The 12,246-nt window shown below is 37.0% G+C and overlaps 2 protein-coding genes across 6 annotated transcripts in view; one reads left to right on the forward strand and one right to left on the reverse strand.

Annotated features, from left to right (window-relative positions):
* Positions 1-2,089, reverse strand: part of pdgfc (platelet derived growth factor c) — a 51,888-nt gene extending 49,799 nt beyond the window's left edge. The window contains exons 1-3 of one of the 2 annotated variants that reach the window (XM_079630479.1): positions 1,796-2,089; positions 1,524-1,666; positions 1,357-1,420 (exon numbers count right to left, since the gene is read on the reverse strand). In XM_079630479.1, the coding sequence (XP_079486605.1) occupies positions 1,357-1,420; positions 1,524-1,666; positions 1,796-2,039 (451 nt within the window). In that variant the 5' untranslated portion in view covers positions 2,040-2,089. Of the gene's footprint in view, positions 1-1,356 lie in introns of both variants that reach the window. The other variant, XM_079630480.1, reaches the window with a different exon arrangement.
* glrbb (glycine receptor, beta b) overlaps positions 566-12,246 on the forward strand; it is a 38,295-nt gene continuing 26,614 nt past the window's right edge. For 3 of the 4 annotated variants that reach the window (XR_013799725.1, XM_079630476.1, XM_079630478.1), the window contains exon 1: positions 8,639-9,087. Coding sequence is in view for 2 of the 4 variants with exons in the window: in XM_079630476.1 (XP_079486602.1) it covers positions 9,085-9,087 (3 nt within the window). In the remaining 2 variants the exon portion in view is untranslated. Of the gene's footprint in view, positions 687-8,638; positions 9,088-12,246 lie in introns of those variants that run through there. The other variant, XM_079630477.1, reaches the window with a different exon arrangement.

Here is a 12,246-nt window from a genome sequence, read left to right on the forward strand (position 1 = left end):
ACCTGAGGGGACTAGATCTGCATCAGAGGTTTAAATTCAATTAAGCCTTCCTTTTTAATAGACAACGATGTAAAGATTTTACAGTCTTCTGAGAAGGTACTTTTATAGACTTCCAAACAAACAAACAAACAAAAACCCAAAGTAAAGTATATTTCCATATAAACATGGCTTCTCATAGTAGACATGTTCTGCATGTTGCACAGTTTAGAGAAATAATGATAACACAATGAAAGCTCTGATACTGGGCCAAGAGAAGCCGTTTGTTTGAGTGCAAGATGTTTCCACTCTGCTTCACCCCTGACACAGTAACGGGACGCTCCCTCGCCTAAGTCAACACAAGTAGTAGTTTACATTTTGTTAATGGTGCGCAATGAGCGACAGTTTGCCTGTCCCCACCAACGCCTGCTTTACAACACTGAGCTTATAGTTCCAGAGCAAAGTTAAATGGAAACTTTTGCTTTATTTTTTATAATTTCTGATTATTTTTTATTTTTTTGGTTCACCTGTGAGTTTTGGTGGGATTAAGAGGAAAGCAAATTGCATGGCCCCAGGGCACCCCACGCTTCATGAATGGAGTCTTTCTGCGATCAGAGAGAAAACCCTTCCCTGGGGACTTGGTTACCCAGAGATTTTTTTCCTCTTAAACACACATACAGATGTGCGTTTCATGCACATGAAAGCCAAAGGTAACTTCAACTTCCTACTAAGCATAATGCTCTGTGAACCCCATAAATTGTGGACAATCCATGGCAAGCTGTTTTAACATGTAAGCAATTGAACTAACTTTAATTCAATTTTGCTACTATTCTGTTACATTAGTAATCCAAGTGACTAGTATATATTTTTATTTCACAAACTATTTATTGAATGGTAGTAGCTACTGTTACTTATTCCATAAGTGACAAGTAGGCTACTCATTTAAGTAGTTGCTTGACTGGTAGTAATTATTCATCATACATCAGCATTTGTTAATTTGCTAATAGTCTCTATTGTAACTAATTTTTCTCTGTGGGTTAGATATACATTATCAATAGTATGTCACACTTGACTATATATCTAATTGTCACTGGATTAGTTTTACAAGTACCACCCCAATAATTATGTATCCCAGCTTTACTACAAATAGTATGCACTGCACTAAATGAGAGATTAATATAAATAACATATATCATCTTACTAGCTATATTTTTTCAGTAAAATTGAAAAGATTAGTTCGTTTTAAAGAATACATGTTAAAAGGGCTTGCCATGGCCATTCATTGAAAAGGTAAACTCAATGCGTTTAGTTGTAAAGCATTATCAGAAGTCTCACACACCCCAACAAGAGAAAAAGATCATGCGATGACTGTGAACTTACCATTTTGCTCTTTAGTGCTGGCGTGGTGAACCTTGATGTGACTCGATTCCGCCACCGACTCATGCTGATGAAGAGACGATATAAGAATCAAGAGAAGCATTGGAATCATTTGGATTTATGGTGGCTGTCGGTGCTTATAGGCACTTAGTATGTGTTGTTTCAATCACCATGCAGAAATATTGTTCGTGAGACGCGTATCCAACTTTGGACACATCTGTAAGAGGCACGCGTAAAGTAAAGTCCACATAATCCTGATCGGGCAGAGTTTCTACAGCGAAAACTTCTTTGTGGAAAGTTTCCCGAGAGGCATCTGAGCAAAGAGCATTAATTGCTGTTAACTTAGTGAGCGCACACCTGTTCGTCTAAACACGAGTGTTCAAGAGGACAGCTGGAAACGTGCACGGCTGTAATTTAAGATCTGCTTAGACGCGAAACATACTTTTGCCTGTTTGCAAAGTGTTCGACTTTCCCTTGCAAACACTATAGTCCATTCGAGTAACGCGACCGACTCTGGGTAAAACGCCACTTGTAGCGTTGCGCGTCCAACTTTCTGAAGGAAATGAATGTCTTGAGGTGGCTCCGAGAGTTTGGCGAGCGCAGACGGCCGACTGGCGACACAACAGGTGCTGCACATAAAGTAAAAGTTCCCCGTGGAGGAAACTCCCCGGAGAGGCGGGGACCATTCACAAGCTGCTGCTGGTGCTGCCGCTGCAGTCGCTTTAGAGTGAAAGACTATATTTCTCACATATCCACCGCCACACAAGTGTGTGTTTGTGTGTGTGTGTGTGTGTGTGAGAGAGAGAGAGAGAGAGAGAGAGAGAGAGAGAGAGAGAGAGAGAGAGAGAGAGAGAGAGAGAGAGAGAGAGAGAGAGAGAGAGAGAGATCATATGTTTATGGGTCGATGATGTCTGTTCAAGAATATATGTTAAAAACACTTCTGATGAACAAATTGTCTTAATTTAAATTATTTTGTATAGCCTACATTTTGTGGAGCTTAGTCAAAATTATTTATGTGGTGTAACTAGAAGATAAATAAATAATTAAATAAATAAAATTAGGCTTGACGAAGTATTTGTATAAGTATACTGCAAAAAGTTAGTAGCCTACAGTATATGATCAATAAGCTATGACAGCATGTGTTTTTACATTGCTTTAATTAATCAAAATAAGTGAATGTTCAACTTTTTTTATATAAGTTATACAAGTCATTTTAATGTGATTTAAGTTGAAATTACTTAAACTTCCAAGTTGATTGTACTTAAAAATTGAAGGCAGCAACCTTCTATTTTTTTATACAGTTCTATTAATCTATTTATTTATTTAAAAGAGTAGACACACAAACACAATGTCGCAAACATGGTAGTGAATGTGTTCTATAAGACTGTAAATAAACATAAGAAAAGACTAATTTTGCGTAGATTACCGATGAACAAATAAAGCGATCAGAGCATAATTAAACATGCGTTAGGATAAGACAGAATATACAGTGTTAATGACATAAGTTACAATGTTCACTGCTGAGTTGGCAAAACTGGCAAAATATTGTGGAAAACATGACCCCACATACGAATACTATATGTATTTTCTGAAAATACCAGAGAGACCGCTGAGCTGTCAGATTTAACAAATAAATAAATAATAATACACTGTAAAAAAAAAAAACTGTTAAATTTACGGTAAAATACCGGCAGCTGTGGTTGCCAGTAATTTACCGTATAAAATACGGTAGCAACATTTTAGGTTTTACAGACTTAATTTTAAATTTACAGTAATAAACCATATTTCATTATCTGATATGATGTTAATTTACCGACCTATTGAAGTATTAAAGGGGTGGTAAAATGCCATTTTCACAAGATGTAAAATAAATATCTGATGTCCCCAGAGTGTGTGTGTGAAGTTTACCCCACAGTTATTTTTATAAAGCATGTTAAAGTTGTCACTTTTTGAGGGTGTGCAAAAACTCACCGTTTTGTGCCTGGCCCTTTTAATGCAAATGAGATGCTGCAGAGGGCGGGGTTTCAATCGCTGGCGTGTGTAAGCAGCTGCTATATTACCTCACGCAGACACACTAAAATGACAGAAACTGTTCTGCCTTTAATGTTAAAACGGAGTCAGACAAAGATGGAGAGACTCAAGAAGAAGTGACAACATGTAGAAGCAACAGGACGTCTCTGAATGTTTAGCTGATGAATTAATGTTGCTGATGTGGAGTTAACTATCTTCAATTAGCATTTTCTGTCATGATAATCTATAAATCACTCCTATAGGAACTGTTGTGAGATGCACACAGAGTGACTTTCTTTTGCATGTGAAAAGATGGATGCTAAAGTTTTTATGTACATTCTAGACTTGCTGATGTCACTAAACCCGGAGGAATGTCGTGTAGTCCCTACCAGCCATTTTTTGTAGTCCTTTTCTTTAAAAGCAAATATCTTCCGTTGCTTTGAACTTTGCAGATGTTGTTTATGTTCAAACAGCAACATTTCACACTAACTAAAGTTAGAAAAGTGAAATCATACTTTACCACCGGGTTTATATCTGTTTTGTATACACTGACAATCACCAATCACAGCAGTGATGAAAGTAACATGATCAATCAAAGTTCATCACAAGAAACTTTTCCACAAGAAATTGAATACTAATATAAAAAGCTGCACAGTCTCATTCACACAAACATTAAACACAATCATGGTTACACACATGAAATTTTAAAAATGCAATAAACATTCATTTAACAACATTAAATGTATAAAACCCTAATGTACATAACTGATTTAAAAAAAAAAACTAAGAAAACTATGAAGAAACATAGTTATTTCAACAAAAATACATAAAAAATGTGAAGTGTCACGCAGGGAATTGTGGGAATTCCAATTTAAGTTTTTTCACAGTAAATTATACAATGACTTTTTCACTTTCAAAAACTGTAAATTTAACAGTATTTTACAGTAAAATTACATTAAATGTATTGGATTGATCACAGTTATTTATCGTATAGAGTAAGGAAACTTTCTGTTAACTAATTAACAGTTTTTCACTGTAGCATTTTAGACTGTAGACTTATACACTGTAGACTGTAGTCTTTTACCGTTAAAATCACGATAATTTTTTACACTAGGGAGATCACACTGAACTAGGGAGATCTATGTTAAAGATCACAAGAAGTTGTTCTTAATAGTGGTTGAATTATACTTGTTTAAAAACACTAATTATTTTCATAGTTGTTGTATCATAGGTCAAAGAACCTAGTGGTCAAAGAACAATGACAACATGGGTGTATTCATACTACACACTTTCACAGCCTACACACTCCATCAATGGGATGGGAAGTAAGTTTGTCATCACATTCACACTGGAAGTACAGGAATTTGAATGCAGATAGCCTACTAAAACATGAAAAATGCATGACTTGTAATCTTTACTCATTTGTACTGTCGGCTGGCCGATTTAAGGTTGCCCTGCAAATGGTCTTGAAGGTGCATTAATCATTAGTTCATGACTGCTTCACATGTTTATGGAAAGGCTTCCTGAACGGGTGTGACCATTTGGAACAAGGCCTAACACTATTATTATCACAAGTTGTGGCCTGTGTCGGTCCTCATGTCTAAATCTTTTCATCATTTTGTTTGGCATTTCATCATTGTGAAGTCAGAACAATGCCTAAAGCATCTTAAGGGAAACGCTAAAGACATCTTAATTTGTCAAATCAAAGCTGCAGACAGTGCACTTACTCCCCTTGTGTAAGTTATTTCCTTCTCCCTACTCAAAGCATCAACCCATGAAGGTCTTTTCATGTGGTTAATCTCATCTCCCTGTTGTCAACGTGTTCCTCACATGCCTGTTAGGTGTAGATTTCTATGGCAGACTAAACAATCAGAGAAGGGCACACATTGAAATGATTCTCCCAGACAAATGATGCAATGGCAAAGCAATTCACTTTCAGGAGATGTGGGGAAAATCTGAGACCAGGAGCATGTGGAAGCTGAAGATTTCAATCTAGCTGACATGATCCGATTTCTAAGTTTGTTATTTTATTGTTGCATATTTGTATTGTGTGACATATATATATAAATAGTGGTGATACAGATGGTATATATTAGTGCTCTCAAATCGATTAACCACGATTAATCGCATTTAACATAAATCGATTAATCATGATTAATCGCATCTAACATAAAAGTTTGTGTTTATATAAAATATGTGTATATATTATTATATATAAATTGTATATATATATGTCTCTGTGGTTGTGTCTTTGTGTATATACATACACACATATATATGAATACATATGAATATATGAATGTGTGTGTGTGTGTTCGTGAGCGCGTGTGTGAGCGTGTGTGTGTGTTTGTGTTTGTGTGTGTGCGCGTGTATTTATACAGTATATACACAGCAAAGGAAGAGGTACATTGTACAGTAAAATGGTACAGTATATAACGCTTTATTTATTATTATTTAGTATTTACCAGGTATTTACTAGGTATGCAGGAAATATTGCTTATGGATCCCTCAGCAACTGAAAATGCAAAGGTGCAGTATGTGGTGCTGCCAGACTGGAGGTCATGTGCAGACTATGGGAGAGTATCATATTCCATCCCAAAACCTACAGCAGATGTCAGCACCTCTGCCAGAAAGAATCTCTCCCTCTGTCTGTATATGGGGGAGGGGTTTCAGTAGATTGCTATTTTGCCTTGTTTGAGACACTACAGTGTTTTATGCTTCCATGGTGGTCCTGTGAGTCACTTTGATATTGAATCTATAAACAGCTAAATTATAAACAAGGCTGATATTTGTGGATTGGATGAAGAGGTCACTGTGGCCAATGCCTGTCTGGCCAGCAAACACGGAGTTAGCATCCGGCAGTAGCATTAGCAAAAACATAATCTTTGTTTGTTTGCAATGAGGTCATGGAGGAAACTAAACTAAATAAATGTTGTGTCACCTTCAGTATAGTGTAGTATCCATCATGCAGGATGTGACACGTCAGATTGGCAAGAACAGGATATGCATCACCAGTAAGGGACATGACAATAACATTCTGATAATTTTCTGTAAAATGTAGTGTTATTTTAGTATTATTTATTTAATACAATTATAGTTTCTTTAATGTTTTGAATGATCTTTTTTAAAAATTGGTTAAAAAATGTTTCTTGAGCTTTTGTCATTTTTATTATTGAACTATTTAGCTGTACATTATTTTTATTTTAGTTTTAGCAATATTAGCACTTCAGCATAAATTTGTATTTAAGGCAACATTTCTATTTTTTGTTTAAGTTTATCATTCAATATTTATATTTTATTTCAATTAGAGATTTCAAATCACTACAATATAGATATTTGTCACGTTTAAGGTATTTTGGCTTGCAGACATGGTCGTCATTGTAAAACCATAACGATTTTTTTTAATCCTGTTGTATTTAACATCTGATCTCTATTTGCACTGCACTGAACATTTGTAGCTGTTAAAGTTCCATGTAATTTGTCAGGTGAGTAAATTCTCTCCTTGTAAATTGCTTCGGGTCTGTGATTTGGTTCTGTTCCAATGTGAGAAAAAGGGTAATGACCTGCTCACTTTGATTCATTTGGGTCTGTTCCAAGAGACATAAAAAGAGAAAGTAGTTAAAACAATCTCTTGTTAAGCTGCAATTATGACCTAAGGAATTATCACACTCCATACTTCACTAGACAGATAAACTTGATAGATTTTATCAGATAAAAATGTCGTAAAGTGAACGAGTGAGACGAGAGTCTATAGGATGAGTCATGCTGCTAGCACAGCTTTTTTGGCAAGAGAAACAGTGTAAATCCTTGAAATAGACATTGTCAGGGGAAAGTGAGACATAGACCTGTGATATACAGATTTATTAATACACTTCCTGGCAAATCTCTGTCAACACTAACTTTAAAGTCACAATTCAAGGCTACATTGTGTAAAATTGTGAATTGTGATAGGTAACACATTAGGAAGACCATTTTACCATACAAATTCCTGTCTGCCTAGAAACACGAAAGTCCCTTTCTTAGATGTCATGTCTCACTCTGTCTAGTGGCTATATGTGATGACTAATCCCGAGTCCCAGTTATTCTCCATCCGGGTCTTCCTGACATTCCTTCAGACCCCTTGAATGCTTGTCAATAACCTCTTGAGAGCTACACATTCACAACATCATACAGGAAAAATAAGTGGTACCTTCACCTTATGACTGCTTTTATTTTCATTTTAAACATGGAATGTGTCAGCACAGGGCTGTGTGGAGACTGATAGCGAAGTGGAGTCTGCATGCCAGATATAATACCACATTCGATTTGCTAGAATGTACTGACATATTTTTGGACCGGTGCAGCATTGTCCGTCAGCTAGGTGGCTCCTGGCCAAACATTGAACGTTTTCTGAAAACAAGCCTCCCTTTGTTCTTGGCCATTTATTATTGGGGTTTTAATTCAACCGGTATTAATCAGTAATTTAGTTTATGTGCACACATTATTAATACGTTCTACTCCAATACAATAAAAAACAGAGATTAAGGAGTCCATTGTCCTGACAAAGCTGATGAGGGAGGTATCGTATTGCGTATAATTCACATGAACAATGCCTGAGGTCTTTGGACCTCTGCTAAACGCCAGAGTGCCCTGTGGAAATTTGTGAATGTCTATGTTTTCATTCTCACTTAATCCAAACACCATTCACCCAAGACCCTTGGAGAGTATCTGCATGAGAGAGAAATGTGTCTGAGCTTTGTTTTTGGTTCACATCTTAATGTTTGTGTTGTCTTTTGAGGAAGTAATAGTGTTTGACTTCGCTCAGAGAGAATGAGAGTGTATTTGGCCTCAGTTTGGGACTGTATACCTGACGGCTACATTCCACCCAGGGCAACCTCTGTATGTCACGATGAGCTTCAAAATACAGACATCCACACCTTGTGTCTTTTGGCTGGCCTGGCACACTTATGTTTTACTTTGCTTGTTACTTTAGTACTTGGGTTTAAGTCTAAAAAGGCCATTCATTCATCTAGGAACATGTATAGCATACAGTATTCAGCTTTAAATTATGTACACACAACAAATACACAAAAGTTATTTTTTCTCTTTATTTATTGCATTCTTTTTTCTCACATGCATTTATTAATTATTGCATTTGGCCTTGTAATCATCTTTGTATTTTTCTTTCTTGCATTCATTCTTTTTTTACATGTATTCCTTTTTACAAATATGTGTTCAATTAATGTTTGCATGCATTCTTTCTGTTATTTTCTCTCTTTTTTTCATTACAGAGGCACAATTTCAAGCACTCTACAGACCCAATAAAGAATACTGCATGTGATCATCATTTTCGGGGTTATAGGCTACTTGTGCTGAAATGGGAAAGCAAGTGTGATGGCCTTGCATCCCAGTGATGCTGTGGAAGCTGTGTGATTAATTCTGTTCTTGTACAGCGTGCTACTGCGCATGTTGCATGACATGTGCACACACAAGTCTCCATCTTGGCAACCCTTTACCAATAGGACAGCGGGAATATATATTCTGCTCAGGTTGTTAAACTTGAAAAAGATAAGAAAAAACAGACGTGGAACGCCGTCGTAATGAACGAAGATTCGCGCTGATTGAGGGAACGACTATCAGAATGCGATTTAGACGGCGACTTGTTTTGGAGGCTTTTTGATCGATTGCGCTGTCAGCTCTACCGAATCGAATCTGTGGAACAACAGCCATTACTATTTTGAAATGGTGAGTGAAACCATACGTAATATTTTAAAGAAAAGAAAGATCGAGCGTTTTAAATGTGTATTATGAATGGGGAGGAGGTGCGACGCGCGTATTTGCTGTCATTCTGTGTTGTACTAGTTCCCCCATCATCATCATCATCATCATCATCATCATCATCCCAACCCCCTCGTCGTCATGGAGGATGCTGTTGCTATGTTTTCCCTCTTCCCCATATGCTGCCGTAACCTGCTTTATTTTATATCACGTCTGAATGCAACTTCTTCAACTGCTCAAAGCATCCACAGGTCGTTGTTGTACCTTTACGCATTTGCATGAGCATAAAATATGTGAGAATGGATTTCCAATATAGGTATCCTCCGTCAGGTTAAAATTATGTAATATGGGCCCAATTCTAATATTATTGTACTTCTAAAAAATGATAACCATATAATGAATGTGTGTGTGTGTGTGTGTGTGTGTGTGTGTGTGTGTGTGTGTGTGTGTGTGTGTGTGTGTGTGTGTGTATGTGTGTGTGTGTTTTGTTAAGTGGACAATTTTATACACCTATATTTTTTGTAATTGTATTTATTTAGGCATATAATTGTGTTTTTATTTTTTTACTAATATATTCAATTTTTATTTACTATTATATTATATTATAAATATTGTTATAAAATACATTTATATTTTATTCGGTTTCATTAATAATTTGACCGTACCACAAACCCATTCGTATTTTTATAAATATTTATCTTTGTACTACTATGGAACCTTTATAAATATGAGTTGATTTATACTTTTTCTGATTTAATGTTGTAGCGTATTGTGTGAAGTACAGCTGGCCTAAATTAATATACTGAACAAATATAAATGTATTTTTCACCTCAGCTACTTCTAATACATCATTTATAGACCTTTATAAGATCTTTGTTATAGGTCAGAGATCATGATATGAAAAATAATTTTTTTAAAGGGGTCATATTAACTTTAGTTAGTGTGTAATGTTGCTGTTTGAGCATAAAAAAGAGGTTACAAAGCTCAAAGTCTTGAGCTTTGCTTGAAAAATCAAGCATGAAAACATATTTTAGTACAGCCCAAAAACAAAATCAAGACTTCGTAAAAGGGCATAATAGTGAGTGAGCTGTGAATGAAGCAGTCAGACTTACTAAGGGCACACAGCCAAAGAAGGGGTGTTTCAAATGAAGGGTCAAGTTTACTTAGATTTAGTCTATTGTGGAAATAAAGCAAAACCATGTCTCTCCTTCCCCTAAATTGTCTTCCATAGTTAAACATTATTATCCACTACTTGAATTTCTATTCTTCATATGTAAACCTGCAGTGTTTGTGTGTGTCTTTCCAAGGAGGAACATTAAACTCAAATTGCCATGACCGCTGAATCAGTGAAAAGGAAGGGAACGAGAGCGAGAACGAGATTGAGAGATCTGGAGAGATGTGAAAGAGAAACACAAGCATCTGGTGATAATAATAGTGATGGAATGAGTGAGAGATTGGAGGAGTGTGCGTGAACACTGGCCTGTTTCATATAAGATGATGATCAATGCACTGGCGTAGAATCAGGCCTCCAGAGGTGGAGGGTGGAAGAGTCTAGACAGGGGAGTTTTCTGGCAGTGTTCCTCAGAGGGGAATTCCTCATGCTGATTTTTCCAGTTGCTTCCTCTCCTCTACATTTTGGACACTCATCGATGGCTGTGTTTTACAGGAGGACTGTACATGTGTACATTGTCGAATAGATCAGTGTTTGGCATATTTCAAACTACTAGGCATGCATGTGTCTCCGCATTTTAAATTCAGTAAACTTGGTCATTTTCTTTTGATGTACATACAAGGATACCAAGCATGGCTATGTATCTGTAAAGCACTGTTTACATGGGGCAAAATTATTAGTTTTGATAATAAATTCATTAATTAGGGCCCAAGCCTTGAAAAGGCGAAGGCCCTATTGTTTTTCTTGGGATTATTATTAGGGCCCAAGCCTTGAAAAGGCGAAGGCCCTATTGTTTTCCATGGGATTATTATTTATTCTTCTTCTTTATTATTATTATTTTACTACCTTTTGGGCACTTTTGGGGGCCTTAACGTGCTCAAAAACTCTTGAAACTTTGCACAAATGTCAGAACCCGCGGCCATTAGGGCCCGACTGAAGCTGGGACCCGGGCGTGGCAGGGGGGCTCGGCAGCGCCCCCTGGAATGGGATTCAAAAACATGTCCATATCTCAAACACGCTTGCATGTAATAATATGAAACTCGGTACACGTATAGATCTCATCGGGCCGAACAACTTTCGTGCTCTAAGTTTTACGCCAGTCCAACAGGAAGTCGGTTATTATGGGCTGTATGGAAACGCATGTTCTGGCATTTGAAACACTTGTCCTAGAGAATTCATCGGATGACCACGAAACTCGGTGTGCATGAAGTCAAGACATGGAGGATGATAAATTGCGAGGGGATTTTTGATATCTCGAACGGTTTGGCCGTGGCGAGGAAACGAATTTATGGCGAATATTGGAAACAGGAAGTGTGTTATAACATCCTCATACATTAACTGATCTTGATGAAACTTCAGCAGTGTGTTCGCTGTAAGAGGCTGATCACATGGATGTGACTATTGTGAGTCAAAGTTATAGCGCCACCAACTGGTAGCAGGAAGTGTGTCACTTTCCAAATGCTTTGAATTCACCCTCTTATTTTTACCCGATTTGCTTCAAACTTCATCTGTATAATGTAAACACACGACAGATGTAGACCTGTGAAAGGATTATTGATATCTTTAATACTGTCGCCATGGCAACGCTTTAAACTTTTATATTCTTTTTGGATGCATTTGAGGCTCTTAACATGCTTCAAATTGCATGAAACTCAACATGCATATCACATTTTTTGCCTAGTACACTTGTGCGAAGTTTCAGAAACGGGCGTGGTAAGGGGCTCAGTAGCGCCACCTTTAGTCAAAAATGGGGTATTAGTTTTACCTACAGTAACCAAACTCGGTACGTATATTCTTCTCTTCGATCTGGACAACTTTCTAATTTACACTCATTAGCTCCGACCAACAGGAAGTCAGATATTTTGGTTTGAATGTGTACTGTCTGGAGCATTTTCCCTCTGCCCCTCTGCGTCTCTCTGTGTGTGTGTGTGTGTGTGTGAGAGGAGGGGGGCTAG

The sequence above is a fragment of the Phoxinus phoxinus genome (assembly GCF_949152265.1).
Source record: "Phoxinus phoxinus genome assembly, chromosome: 12".
Classification (NCBI taxonomy): domain Eukaryota; kingdom Metazoa; phylum Chordata; class Actinopteri; order Cypriniformes; family Leuciscidae; genus Phoxinus; species Phoxinus phoxinus.